This window comes from Camelina sativa, chromosome 11 (genome assembly GCF_000633955.1).
Source record: "Camelina sativa cultivar DH55 chromosome 11, Cs, whole genome shotgun sequence".
Lineage (NCBI taxonomy): Eukaryota > Viridiplantae > Streptophyta > Magnoliopsida > Brassicales > Brassicaceae > Camelina > Camelina sativa.
This window is the reverse complement of record NC_025695.1, coordinates 24,482,089-24,497,048: the sequence shown is the minus strand read 5'-3', so window position 1 is coordinate 24,497,048 and position 14,960 is coordinate 24,482,089. Positions and strand designations below refer to the sequence as shown.

The 14,960-nt window shown below is 35.3% G+C and overlaps 2 protein-coding genes across 2 annotated transcripts; both read right to left on the bottom strand.

The window, feature by feature from the left end:
- Positions 3,238–5,513, bottom strand: LOC104728291. The gene is made up of 6 exons (XM_010447291.2): positions 5,276–5,513; positions 5,016–5,065; positions 4,814–4,879; positions 4,314–4,730; positions 4,010–4,219; positions 3,238–3,684 (listed from the first exon to the last, which is right to left on the bottom strand). Exons 1-6 carry the CDS (start codon positions 5,385–5,387, stop codon positions 3,427–3,429), a joined length of 1,113 nt encoding a protein of 370 aa, XP_010445593.2. The 5' UTR covers positions 5,388–5,513; the 3' UTR covers positions 3,238–3,426.
- On the bottom strand, positions 8,256–9,898 carry LOC109127334. Its single transcript, XM_019231934.1, has 3 exons — positions 9,676–9,898; positions 9,375–9,521; positions 8,256–9,253 (listed from the first exon to the last, which is right to left on the bottom strand). Exons 1-3 carry the CDS (start codon positions 9,896–9,898, stop codon positions 8,256–8,258), a joined length of 1,368 nt encoding a protein of 455 aa, XP_019087479.1.

The window sequence follows — 14,960 nt, the reverse complement described above, 5'->3', positions numbered from 1 at the left end:
TTTCTATATTGATTTTAATATATTACTAGGTTTTGAACCCATATCGTGGGTTTATTTGATATATTTTGGTGAAAATTATATATGACTGATGACAGTTATGAAATATTATCTTGTAGAAAACTTTAAATTACTATTAAGGAAAAACTTTTATTTTAAATACATAATTTTTAAAAATTTTAAAAATCAGTTGTGTTAAAAAATAAAATATGATCAAAAGAATCGTAAATTTAGCTGGATTTAGCTGAACGTCGAGGCGAGGCGAATCTAACATTCGAACTAGTGATATGCATATACTAAACCATTTCTTTGTCGTGAGACAAACGAAACATTTAAATTAATCTAGTTTTCTCATATTTAATTGACCGCCACCATCTATGTCTTTGTGTTTTTTCTACTGTTTCTTACCCTTTATTTTCTTTCTCGTTATTTTCATTGTCAAATTTTCATGATAATTGTCATCATTATTTTTACTGTCCGATTCTTCATAATACTCTTCTTCTTCCTCTTTTTCGTCACCTTCCTCACATTTTTCTACTGAATAATCATTTAAAACCTTTTTTAGACTACCATATAACTTGTTAACTCATCAAACTCCAAGACCAAAATCATTACCTCTTTTCTAGTAAAATTTGTGCAATTCATGGATCTGTATAATCATTACATGCACTCAATTATTGATATTTTCACCTGTATATTTACTCGGTTATAGATCCACACATATTAAAACTTCTCGAACCAAAAATTTTAATACTGCAAAATTGCAAACTACTTGCAGAGAAAATAATATGAACACATGTATAGTTAATAAAAAAATGTGTGCTTGTCGTCGATCTTTTTTCTTTAAACATCAAAAATTAACTCAAACAACACAAATCAATATCTTGCGACGTTAATCCTTTTTACTTAGACCCAAAAATTTACTGAAACAATATCATATCACCTATAAAGTCATACAATAAAACATGTTTTACCTCATAAGAGATTTAAAGTACAAAGAGAGATAAATAAGATATTTTCAAGATATTAAAAATCAAATATAGAATATTTAATACTACTTAAATTTTTAATAATAGAGTTTAAATTTTTATAATATTTTAAAATTTACATGTAGTTTAAATATTTATAAAATTTTAATTTTTTAGTGTTAAATATTAGTGATACTTAAACTTTTGATAGAATTTAAATATTTATTATATTTTAAACTTTCTATGGGGGTATTTATAATATTTTTAAACATTCTATAGAGTTTAGATATTTATATTATTTTTGAACCTTTTAAAAGTTTATAATTGTAATATTTAAAACTTTTTAAATTTTTAAATTTGGGCGATTGTTAAATCAAGCTTTCTGCTCATTTTTAGTTGAAAACATATTAGTCTTATTTATAATGCTTCTCAGCCATTGTCTAAAATTTTTCTAGCCGATATGGGACGTTGTACATACACTTATTTATGAGTATTTTAATATAGAAATTTTACATAACTTCAAAATATTGAATATTGAGATCTCTGATTTCAGTTGGTTGTTTAAAATATATGAATATACAAAATTCTGGAAATTTTTAAAATTGTTAATTAATGACATGTCAAACTCCTATTGGATGTTTAAAATTCTATGTGGACAACTTTAGGAACTTATACTCTTATTTAGTATAGATTTTAATTTTTTAGTGTTAAATATTAATGATAATTAAACTTTTGATATAATTTAAATATTTATAATATTTTAAACTTTCTATGGGGGTATTTATAATATTTTTAAACATTCTATAGAGTTTAAATATTTATAATATTTTTGAACCATTTAAAACTTTATAATTGTAATTTAAAACTTTTTAAATTTTTAATTTGGATGCTTGTTAAATCAAGCTTCCTGCTCATTCGTAGTTGTAAGCATATTAGTCTTATTTATAATGCTTCACAGCCATTGTCTAAAAAAATTTCTAGCCGAAGTGGGCATTGTACATATACTTATTTATAAGTATTTTAATATAGAAATTTTACATAACTTCAAAATATTAAATATTGAGATCTCTGATTTCGATTGGTTGTTTAAAATAATTCTTAATATAGAAATTCTGGAAATTTAAAAAATGGTTAATTAATGATATGTCAAAATCCTATTGGGTATTTAAAATCCTATGTGGACAACTTTAGGAGCTTATAGCTCCTACTCTTATTTAGTATAGACTAGGTTTTGAACCACGCTACGCGTGGGTTTACTTAATTTATTTCGGTGAAAATTATATGCGATTAATGACAAATACATTATATTATCTTACAAAAAACCTTAAAATACTATTAATGTAAAAAAAATTATTTCACATAACAATTTTAAAAATTATAAAAATTATTAGTGTTTAAGAATCAAATCTAATCAAAAGAATCATGAATTAATCTCGTTTTTTCTTCCACTACCTATGTCTTCGTGTTTTCTTTTTCACATTCATTATTTTCTTACTTTTCATTTCATTGTTAATATTTTATGATAATTCTCATCATTACTTTCACCATCCGCTTATTCGTTATACTCTTCTTTTTCCTCTTATTTGTCATTTTCTTCCACTGAATAATCATTTATATATTTTTATATTGTTTTAAAAAATTCTATAAAGTTTAATACTTTTCATATTTGAACCTTTTAAAAGTTTTAATATTTCTAATATCTTTAAATTATTAAAATTTGAGAATTATAATATTTCAAACTTTTTAAAGGTTAATTTTTTTTCCAGGTTTCAATACTCATAATATTTTAAAATTTTAAAATATGAAATATTATAATATTAAAAAAGTTTTAATTTGCTCAAATAAAAAACCGAATTAAATCGATTAAAATTTTTAAATTTGGACGCTTGATAAGTCAAGTTTCCTGCTCATTCGTAGTTGAAAACATATTAGTCATTATTTATAGTGGTTCTCAGCCATTGACTAAAATTTTTTAAGTCGATGTGAGACGTTGTACATACACTTATTTATAAGTATTTTGATATAGAAATTTTACATGATTTCAAAAATATTAATATTGAGATGACTGATCCCGATTGGTCGTTTTAAAAACTTTAATATATAAAATTCTAAAAATTTAAAAATTGTTAATCTGTGATATGTTAAATTTATATTGGTAGTTTTAAATCCTACATGGACTATTGGTGCTTTAAAAATCCTATGTGGACAACCTTAAGAGCTTATTTAGTATAGATTTAATAATTTTTTTCTTCAGAAATTTTAATATTAAATCGGTATAATAGCAGTCACAGCCTGCTTAATATTAAAATAAATTGTTGGGAAATCATAAAGTAATCTATGGCGGTTAGATACCACTAAATTGAGGATTATGCACATATTACCCATTTTTTCCATCGTTTGACCAGAAAACAAAAAGAAAGCAAATTCACAAAGCATCCTCTCCATGCGTTTCATATGAAACTCACAGATCCCTCAAGCATTCATTGACATTGTCATGAAGCTTTCGTTCCAAAACTTCTCCACAGATGTTACCCATCAAATGATAAAACGCCATAAGCTCTGAGAGTTGCTCAATGTTCATCTTGTTCATCATATTCCTAGCCATTCTCTGCTTGTCCTCGTCCACTTTCAACTTTTTCATGTAAGATCCTCCGTTCCTCACCGTCGCTCCCATCTCCTTTAGCCTCATCTCTTGCTCCGCGCTTAGCGCCGTGTTTGACTACACAAGTCACACCATACACAAAAGAACCAACTTAGCAAAACATAGACAACAATTCAACCACGATAAAAGTCCCACATGCATGTTTGTTTCCCGCAAGGCAAAATCAGAACCAGCATAAAATGGGCTGATCTGGTCCGAGTCTCTTCGGCCCATCACAACAACCATAGACATCATCTAAAGTGAATGCTATATTTATATAAACTAACTATTATTAAGTGACCCTTAAGGACAGCGAAAGGCCAAGCAAGTTTCTATACCATTTTTTGCCTCTTGCAAACAAGATTATGTAAAGTTGAGTAAAGAGATTTAGTGGTCTTTTTACCTCAAGAAACTCGGCTCCAACTTCGAGTTCCGATACTCTTGATGGGTTCTTACCAGGTTCTCCTCTAACGTACATACACTTTGCAAGTGAGAAACTCCGAACCAGTATCTTTCTTTTATTCTCCATTTCTCTATCAAGCTTCAATGTCTTTGGAACTGACATTGAACTGTTCAGCTTCTTCTGATACGCAATCACAGCCTTTGCAAACTCCTGCAAGTTACATCAAAACCGCATCAAAACTCAAGTTCACAACCTCTTTATAGTTGCAAACGTAAACTAACTATCTTCAAGAACACACACAAACCTGATAGGCAGCAGGGCAACCAGGATAATCAAACTCATCAAGATCATGATGTCTCATTCTCTCAGGGTGAAACTGCAAACCCATTATGAACTTCCCTTCTTCAGGATTGTAAGCATCCGGATCATAAAACCCTTCCATTAACCCATCAGAAGCAAACGCCATAGGCACAAACCTCTGTGCCAATCTCTTAACACCTTGATGGTGATAACTATTAACCAAAATCTCCATATTTTCACCATCCAACGAATCTTTAAACCAAGAATGAAGTGGACTGTTCTCAACAATCCTCACAACATGTCTGTGTCCATCATAGTTATCATAATCAATATGCTTCGTTCTACGTTTTTCCGGTAACTTATTCGTTAGCTCTTTCTCTAAGTCTAGATAAAGAGTCCCACCACAAGCAACATTCAGAATCTGCCAAAAAAAAAAAAAAACATCTCACCATTAACATTTGTCTGTTGCAAAGCTCTAAAGACAAAAAGACAAGATTAGCTTACTTGTGATCCTCTGCAGATTCCTAAGTAAGGAATGTTCTGTTCAAGACAAAGCTTAGCAAGACCTAACTCAATANGTGGAATATGCATAAGATAAGGTAATTAAAAATTAATTACTTAATAGAGAATATACATTGTATAGAAACAAATAGGATGAAATTCTTGATAAGATTGCCACATTTTCATATGTGTTTATTTCNGGTACAATCACTGGTACACATCCGTAACGTACTATCAAATCAAGATGGTATTCACCTGGAACCCAAAATCAAAAACAAATCAAAATCAAAAACAAAACCATAAAATAAACATAACCCATATACATAACATTAAGAAGTTTCGATTTTTAAATGAAAAAAATCAGAACCCATATGCATAAATTTATAAAGTTTTGATTTTTAATATAAAAAACAGAGCCATGCATGAATAAATAGCAAAAAAAAACAGAGCATAAAAGGTTCGAACCAACGAAATCGACGAATTTGTTTTTACGAACGGTGCGTCTGGAGACGACGAGGACACGAGGGAGGATTTGAGAGAGATCGTTCACCTTTGGATCCATCTCTATTGTTCCCATTTTTTAAAAACTAACCCAGAAAATGGAAAAAAGTGAAAAAATAGTTTTATGTGTTTGTATAAGATCCGATGTGACGTGAGATTGAAACAGAGGAGAGTTCTCGTGATAGAGATAGAGAGGAAGCAAAAAGGCTAATTTATAGTGAAAAATAAAAGCCGACTTGGATTATCTTATTTATTAACGATTTTTTTACAAATTTATAAAAAATTGTTTTTACAGTTTTTTTTGTTTTTGGTTTTAGTCGTTGCATTGGAGCAATACAGAAAGAAACAGGTCTTATTAAGCTTGCTGACTATATTGGAATTTGGAAATGGATAAATCAATTTTGGAAATTTTTAATTATTTTTTAAAATGAAATGAGTTAATGAGGAAATGAATCGAATTCAAATACGTTGTGTCTGGTTAACAACTTCCTCAGATCAAATCTAAATATTTTTGAGTGGCCCTATGTAATTAATTTTTATCTGGCCCACTTTAGTAATTAATAAAAAAATATTTTGCTTAATTTGCTTGTGGAATATGCATAAGATAAGGTAATTAAAAATTAATTACTTAATAGAGAATATACATTGTATAGAAACAAATAGGATGAAATTCTTGATAAGATTGCCACATTTTCATATGTGTTTATTTCTTCTCAAAACTTGTATCATTAACTAAAATTTTTTTTTTTTTTTTTGTCAACCATTGGGCCACAACTGGCCGGCCCATTAGCCAAATTCCTACATTCGTAGGAGCCGGGACTCGATCCCGGGTGTGATGGTGCCTTCTACAAATGGACTTACCTCCTGCCACTGCACTAAGGTCACTTCACCATTAACTAAAATTTTATAAACTTAAAATGACGAATTTTTGTTTTCCTTTTTGCAGATTAATATCAGTCTACTAATTAATATAACTTTCCAATGGTGGTTTAGAGAATTTTAATAACTTCATTATTAGTAAAGAATAATTTTGTTTTCAAGAAAACACAGCTACAGATTTGTAAAGTGTATCTATTAATTTGAGTCAGCAAAGGTTTAAGACACGTGATGTGGGAAGGCTGCTTCTATGGTCCGCCTCATAGCTGACGTATCAACAACATCTACGTAAGATTACTAGTATCAAATAAAATGCAACAAGGATTCAGGCTATTTATGTAAAATAAATAAAATAATAATGAAAAAAACACTATCAAAGTAATTCAACTTTTGTTCTTGTTAGTTGTTAGTAGTAATTTTCAGAAGTGATTATTAGAAAAAGTTATCGACTCTAATTGACATCTTTGTATCTCATATTCACTCTCATGAAAGTTCACTATCATGATTTTCTTATTTTATAACAAAATGTAAAAAAAACGATACATTTATGTTTATTAAAAAAACAACCATTTTCGTTTGATATTAAATACATTATACATGAATATGACGATTCAAAGTTACGTTAAACCGACTACGTTAACGAACATTTACATTGATTCATAGATCTCCAATTCAAAGAATACATAAAAGCATTTTTCAAAAAAAAAAAAAAAAAAAAAAACATAAAAGCATTGATTCTCTAAGGTGGCTAAACCGACATGGATGACAGAGTTGTGTCCTATTAGCTTGTGTAATGTGGGGTACAAGATACTCCCAAAAGTTTTGTGTCAATGCCTTAACGTGCCTTAACCTACTATATATTTTACGAAATAAAGAGATATCAAATTTATTTTCATTGATAAAAAATTATTATTCTCTATACGACGAAAATATTTTGAAGAATTAATTTTGCTATATTTACCATTTCATGAACACAAAGTAGTGACACGAAGCTTGATATTTGATAAAGTACATATTAGCTTAATCGTTTTCATTTGTATATCTCCTCCTCTAATAATTAAGAGTATGAACCTATTTAATTTTTTTTTTCGACCTCAAAAACTCCGTATTTTATTAATCAAGTTCGAAAAAGTTGGTTTCTAGAGCCAACCACTCCGAAATCTTCAAGTCTACATGGAAAAAAGATAACCTCGTGCTCGAGCACTTTTTGCAAGGCGATCGGCACGGACATTAATCGTTCGAGGAATATGAGAAATGGAAAGAACCAAAAACTTTGCTATTAAAACAGAAAAAGTATCTAACTCCGTGGAAAAACTGGGCCACTCATCAATCTCCTCTATGATTTTGATAATGGTCGCGCAATCCGTCTCAAAATGTACTGATGTCAGTCCTTGTTGTAATGTTGATTCCATTGCCCAGATTAAAGCCTCCAGCTCAGAGTGAAGAACCGTGAGTTGTTTCTTCGTACATTTCAGACCGTAAAAGGTGAAAGGACTCAGCAAAACAAAATCTAAACCAGCAAACTGATCCTTAGTCTCCCAAGAGGCATCTAGTTGGCACCTGACTTCTCCTATGGCCACATCTTCGTCCTCCACTTCCTCTTGTTGGCTGTCTACAGACTCCTCATAGGAATCAACTACCTGAGCCAGTCTCCATGCTACCGCTTCTGAAGAAGCAAGGTCCAGCGTGTCCATCGGGGAAATATCCTTATTGCTGAACATTTTTTTGTTCCTTGACTTTCATATGTACCACAAGATCCAGGGGAAAATCGCAAGCTCCTCCTCCGTTGCTTCTTGTTCCTTAGCTCGCTATAGCAGATAATCAAAGTTAACAAAAATGGAATCACTCGGGAACACTCCTGGAGCGGTTGCAATGTTGGACAAAGCCCACACCTGCAAAGCTGGCAGACATCTGAACAAGATGTGATTAATTGATTCCTCCTCGTCTCCACATCTGGGACAAGTCTTGTCTGTGCCACAGTGGCGCTCTACTAATCGACTATTTGCAGCCACACATCCTGAGAGAGCCTGCCACATAAAATGTTTAATTTTCTCGACGTTTTCGTTTACTAGACATGACTCTTTAGTTTGGTAGTGCTAGGTTCTAAGACCTCGTGGCTAGATTTTGTAGCAATAGCATATTCCGATCTGACTGTGTATTTTCCTGACTTTGTGTAACACCAAACATAATCATCCATAAACCTCCTGCTAGGCTGGAGACCAGTTATAAGAGGAATATCCATCGGGTCCACCAATTCGATTATCTTGTCCATTTTCCAAGTCTTTGACTCAAAATCAATCAGGTGGTTCACATAAAGGTTTGGGTCCCTGCCAGTGCCTCGATCTTTCGCTGGTCTCTCTGGTATTGTAGGGATCCAATTATCCAACCATACTCGCGTATTAAATCCTGAACGAATGTTTTTCCTTAGACCTTGCTGGAGTAAAGGTTTAGCGGACATCATGCTTCGCCACCCAAATGATGGGGAATTTGCTTTTTTTACATCCATGGGGTTTGAGTACCTAAAGTAACGCCCATTTAGTACTCGAGAGAGGAGAGATTCATTGTAACATAGAAGCCTCCAGAGCTGTTTAGTGAGTAGAGCCAAGTTTAACTCCTTTAGATCCCGAAAACCAAGCCCCCCTTGCTCCAAAGGAACGCTGATTTTATCCCACGCCACCCAGTGCAGGCCTTTTTTATTGTTTTTTGTGCTCCACCAGAATCTAGCAATTGCTCCTCTAAGTTTGTTAACAATTTGTTTCGGTAGGAGGAAGCAGAACATGAGATATGTTGGTAAGGCTTGTGCAATGGACTTTATCAGAATTTCTCTACCACCCTTTGAAAGGAATTTTGCCGACCAGGAATTTATCCTAGCATTTAACCTGTCCTGTACAAAGGCAAAAACCTGTTGCTTGGAACCGCATATTGTCTCAGGTAGCCCCAAATACGTCCCCATTCCTCCTTCTTTTGGGATTCCAATCTCCCTTTTTAAATTCGCTTTAAGGGCATTGTTCACTTTATTGCCAATAAGAATAGCCAACTTTTGCTTGTTCAGTTGTTGTCCCGAAGCTGCCCCATAGCTATTTATAATCTTATGAAGCTCAGCACATTGATGGATATCAGCTCTACAGAAGAAGAGGCTGCGACACCGGTGGACTTCCTTGGGCTATTTTTAAGTCTGTAATATGACCTTCGACCTCTGCACCATGAAGTTGAACTATCAGAGCCTCTGTACATAAGATGAACAAAAATGGAGAAAGCGGGTCACCTTGGCGTAATCCTCTTGTAGGGATTATATTTCCTTTTGCTTCCCCATTGATGATCACTTTATAAGAGACTGATGATATACAACACATAATCATCGTGATCCATTTATTATCAAACCCCAACTTGCGCATAAGTTTTTCTAAGAAACTTGGACCTGCATATTGGATTTGTTCGTACGGCATGGAAGTTCTCCTGTGCTAGCAAGATGTTATATGTGATCAGACGTCTAGCCACAAAGGCTAATTGGGTCTCCGAAATCAGCTTCGGGAGGGCTTTCCGCAATCTGTTAGAGAGGACTTTCGAGATAATCTTGTAGCTTACATTGCATAAGCTAATAGGTCTGAACTCCCCCATTTCTCTAGGCTTCTCGTTCTTGGGGATCATGCAGATATTTGTCTCGTTTAGTCTTGGATCAAAAGAACCCATCTCGAAAAAGTCCTTGACCATTTTAATGATGTCATTACCTATGGATTTCCAAAAACGCTAGAAAAAGAGGCTTTTCATCCCGTCTGGACAGGCGCTTTATCTCGATTAATACTAAACACAACCTTTCTTATCTCCCCATTCGATGGAGGACGAGTTAAAGAAGCATTTATCTCGGGTGTAACTTTTTACGTGACATATCTAAGGGCCTCCTCTACTCATGTAGTGGTCGAAGTAGAAAAAAGATCCTGGATGTATTGTGTCGCCACATGCTCAATACCATCCTCCGACTCCACCAACACGCCCTCTCTGTTTTTAGACTGTAAATACGATTTCTAGCTCGTCTTTGCTTTGTAATAGCGTGGTAAAACTTTGTGTTTCAATCCCCCTCTCTCAGCCAAGATGGCTCTACTCTTTTGCTTCCAGTACAGTTCTTCCTCCCTAAAGGCAGCACACAACTGCCATTTCAGCTCAGGTTCTTCCTCAGTAGACATAGAATCATTTTCCTGTGCTTGGTCCAATTTATCCTTCAAAGTTTTGATTTTCTTCATCGCATTGCTCGGGTTCTCTCTTTTCCACAAGGACATAGTCTTCCGGCATGCTACAATCTTGGAATGGACATCAGATGGTCCTTTCTTGTCAACTGACCCCAGCCAGCCTAAACCACGTTCTTGAAACCCTGTTTCCCAAAACCTCTTATGTAAAATTTGAAATTCTTTTGCTGCCGACGATTACTTGATGCAATTCTAGCCAACACAGGCCGATGATTAGAACCCCATAGCTTGAGATACTCCACATTAGTGTGGGAAAATAGGTTATGCCAATCCTCATTACCAACCCGTCGATCAAGTCTACATCGGTTCCTGTTCCGGTTCCTTCTTTTACCAAGCCAGGCGAAAAATTTTCTTTATAAGGAAGTCTATCATCCCGCAGTTAGCCATGATGTTTCGAAAAGGAAGGAAATATGACTCAGCTCGTTTTTTTCCACTTTGTTTCTCTCGGTAACCAATAATTTCGTTAAAGTCACCTCTCATGAACCAGGGTCCTTTCCTTGTATGACTGATTCTCGTCAATCTCTCCCATATATTTGCTCGGTTTGCCACAATCGGATCTCCATACACAAAAGTCATGAAAACTTTATTTCCATCCAATGTGGTTTCAATATCTATCAATCGATTATCAGAATAGATGATAGTCACATTAAGATAATTCATATAGAACAAAACTAAGCCTCCGCTTCTCCCAGATGGATCCACAGTAAATAAATTATCATAACCTAAAGAAAGCTGAATGTCTTGTAAAAGAAAAATTGTTTTTGTTTCAGAAAGAAAAAGAAAAGCAGGAAAGAAATATTTACTAAGCTCCTTAGGTGCTCTGAAGTCAAGTAAGCTCCCGCTCCTTGACAGTTCCAAGCAATTGTATTCATATCTGAGTACTGGGTGGTTTCTAGTACACCGCCGAACTGGATTTAGCAGTTGGAAACACCTCAGTGCGAGGGACAATATTCGATCTTACACGACCAGAACCTGATCTCTTCTTTGGAGATTGTCAAACTCTTAGGGCATTTAGCTTTCTAGAAGCAACTCATGAGATATCAGGGCTCTTTTGGATTCTTCTACGGTCATCACCTTCTTTTTTCGCAGAACCTTTTGTTCGCACAGAACCTATAACCGCTTGAGCGGAGGACGCATCAGCTTTTCCCTTATCTTCCTTTATCTTCTCCTTAGTAATTCCTATCGTGTTTGCCTTCTTTGTGGTCAATCGAGCCTTGGGCTTAATAACCGGCGATAATTGAGAAATAGCTTCAATTCGTTCATCATCCTCCCTAAGGATTTCCCCATGCTCTGTAGATTCGTATAGGATACTTGCCTTACAGAGATAATCATCCACCGAGGGATCTTCATCATCGAGAAGATCATCATTGTTAATCATATCCTCATCCATTCTCAGATCATCCTCCATCTCAACATCCTGGGACTTTAGAGCTTTATTTTCAACTAACATGGTTGTATTATCAATCTTCTGTAATTCTAGATTCCGTTCCACATCGACCTCTATTGCAATGTTGCCATTTTGTTTAGAAGTTTCCTCTTCAACCTCAGGTACTAGATTCCTTCCCGCCAGGTCATTTCTCGTGGCCACTGAATCTGCAGTCCGTCCAGTTGGTTGAATAAAGGTCCCCCCCCCCCCTTAGAAGTAGGGCCCTTGTATGACCTAGACTTCCCACACCATCTTTGCACATACTCCCCTACCTCCTTAACTTGATATCTTTGTTTCTCATAGGTACCTCGCCTTTGTGTCTCATAATTCTCAAGCTTCCTTTCCTCTAAGCCTGAATGTCTATCAATCCGAAACTTTGCCAACTGATCATCTGTCTTATGGATATAAGAGATTGTTCTTTGTGAGCCAGAAGTTCCCATTGAATCTCTAATGACGCCTCCAAACTCTCGTCTCTCATAACTCCGGTACTCAAGATTGGCATCCCGAAACCTCCTCTGTTCTCCCTCATAAGCACCATACTTATCATCCGAGCATTTGTTTCTTCCGAAATATCTATCCCTGGCATAAGGGTGGAATCTCTCCTGATATCGGGGATTATCTTGAAAATTATACTGGTCCAGCCTGTTCCAAACCCCTTTGCTCCGGGAAGCACGTTTGTCTTTCAGTTCCTGACGAAGATCTGTGTCACGTCTCTGATCTCTATGTTCAAAATCTCTCACAATGTTTCTCCTGACATGCGCCAATGATTCAGCATGGTCTTCACCCGATCCGAAGTTTCCATGACCCTTCTCTCTTTGGGAATCCGAGAGGGAAGAGGAGGCTCTTAAAGATTTATTCTTCAACCTATCCAATTCAGACAATTTAGGACAAGATCTCTCTTCATGTGAGATCCTTTTGCAAGTAAAGGAGTAACGATGCAGGCCCTCATACCACAATGAAACGTTAACACTCCCCCCCCCATTATCGAAAACCACCTTACTCTCAAATTGTAAGGGATTGTCTCCATGAATTGAAAATTGGACTCTAGCACCTTCGACATCCACAACCACCACTGACCCAAGAGCTTGACCAATTCCCATGTAGGTTTGATCCTTCTTATAAATCGTTGGGGTACCTTTAATATGCACCCAAAATAGCATAGTGTTTGCGAAATTCTCCCTAATATCCGCTTCCCATCTTTCAAGGGAGAAGCTCCATCGGTTAAAACGGCACAGTCGTCGCTGCAGAACTTTGAGTAGATCCTCTTCATTATTGAAATCGAATTGGAATTTACCATTCCCAAGATCTGTGCCCTGAACTCTTCCTTCTACATCCCAGATACGCTCCTTAGGCATGAAAGCTAAAAGTGCCTCTGTGCTCCCCCCTTCAGTATGATACGTTCTACCCACCAAGGAATTTTTAAACTTGTCAATCAGATAGGAGAAATCAAAATTCGGAATCCTAATCACTCCTTGCTCCTCCTTCTCCCGATCCCGATCTAACATCGGTTCCTTACCAGTCCTCCTTTTAAACTCAGATCTAGACATCGACACAAGACTGTAAAAGAAAATAAAAACAAGGAATAAAACTCGTAGCAGTGTGCTAGAAACAGATTTTCCACTCCAATCCTAGAGGAAACTCAAGGCGAAAAGGATTATTGGATGAGTTTGATGGAATCGCCTAACCCTAGAAGCGCCGCCATCGTTTCTTTTAATTTTTGTTTCTTATGATTATTAGAAATCTATATTTCATAACTCCAATTGTCCCTATCCCTACTTGTTCAAATTAATCCATGTGTTTGGTTTTCTTACTTATTTATGTGGGCTGCTTGTACTAGTCCTCCTGTAATATAGCGTTTCAACTAGGTTTCCCTTGTACTTTCAGCCTTAACTCAATTGCGTTACAAATCGATAATTTACATTTTAAAATTTGAACAATTCTGAACAATTTTAAACAAATCCAACATCAATAACACCTTAGGTAAAAGAATAGCAACACTTACAACATCTTTGTCTGGGTAATGCTTGATTTCGACCAACAACGCTTCAGATTCCCAACTCCAATTACCACCACAAACGATGAAGCCAAAGCAAAAGACGAAGAATAAGAAGAACAATATGTATAATGTATAGAGAACAAAGCAAACACTGAATGAAAAGAAGGTCGTGTCATCGATTTTAAAATGCAATTGAAAAGTTTAATTGATTTTGATTAATTCGGTAGATTTATATAGTCTCAGTGTAATTGTATAGAATATAAGTCGTATAGGTGGAATTGAGTAGAGGCTGAAAGTACAGGAGAAGCCTAGTTGAAGGATATATTATAGGGGAATGGTACATGTAGTAAATAAATTAACAAGGCATAGATGAAAAACCACACCCGGATTCCCAATCCTCACATATGAAACATGGGAAACAATCTCATCAAAACCCAATAATTCAGACGAGACAACCGGCGTAAAATTCGCTCCTTACAAAAATTCCACAAATACAACCAACCATTGTTATACGAACGTACTTCAGCTCCACAGGCACCTCACATTCATAGACTCCGATCACCCTCCCTCATACTCCTTTGACATCTGACCGGACAAGCCACTTGACTCTACCTTCGGAGCAAGCTCTGCTTATTCACGTATCACCAAAAACCACCTCATCTAGATACTGTGTCGCACAACCAACCACCCCTAGCAACCGAGTAACAAGAAAGGTGGGCTAGAATACTTTATTCCGTCCAGCCACAAAACCCTTTTCCGATGAACCCTTCGATTTACCCTCTTAGCCTGAACCTTGCACTCCTGACCTATAACTTAGCTCTCCAATCACCATGACCTAACACTATAAGTCATAAAATCTCAAGGTTCCAGCTCGTACCGAGCTTGTTGGCTCACCCAATATTACAATTTATTGCAATTCAAACTAGACAGACCTCCATATCAACACTCAAATAAAACACAAACTAACCGTTCGAAACATAATCCCACTGTTGGATAATGACTGTGTATTACCACGAGTCCCTCCACAAATTTTTTTTCCCAATCGGAATAGGTTTGGACCTTCAAACTTTGCTTAGAAAGAGCCGTCTCGGAACAATTTCTATGGTTCAT

What these genes read in the sequence shown, in the direction of transcription:
- LOC104728291 (XM_010447291.2), bottom strand. Translation starts at nt 5,387, where the DNA reads ATGGGAACAATAGAGATGGATCCAAAGGTGAACGATCTCTCTCAAATC. An exon ending in GAATCTGCAGAGGATCACAA is followed by an intron (nt 4,731 to 4,813) that starts GTAAGCTAATCT and finishes TTTTTTTGGCAG; the next exon opens with ATTCTGAATGTTGCTTGTGG. An exon ending in GTTGCCCTGCTGCCTATCAG is followed by an intron (nt 4,220 to 4,313) that starts GTTTGTGTGTGT and finishes TGTAACTTGCAG; the next exon opens with GAGTTTGCAAAGGCTGTGAT.
- LOC109127334 (XM_019231934.1), bottom strand. Translation starts at nt 9,898, where the DNA reads ATGGTCAAGGACTTTTTCGAGATGGGTTCTTTTGATCCAAGACTAAAC. An exon ending in ATTAGCCTTTGTGGCTAGAC is followed by an intron (nt 9,522 to 9,675) that starts GTCTGATCACAT and finishes GTATATCATCAG; the next exon opens with TCTCTTATAAAGTGATCATC. An exon ending in TCATGGTGCAGAGGTCGAAG is followed by an intron (nt 9,254 to 9,374) that starts GTCATATTACAG and finishes GCTATGGGGCAG; the next exon opens with CTTCGGGACAACAACTGAAC.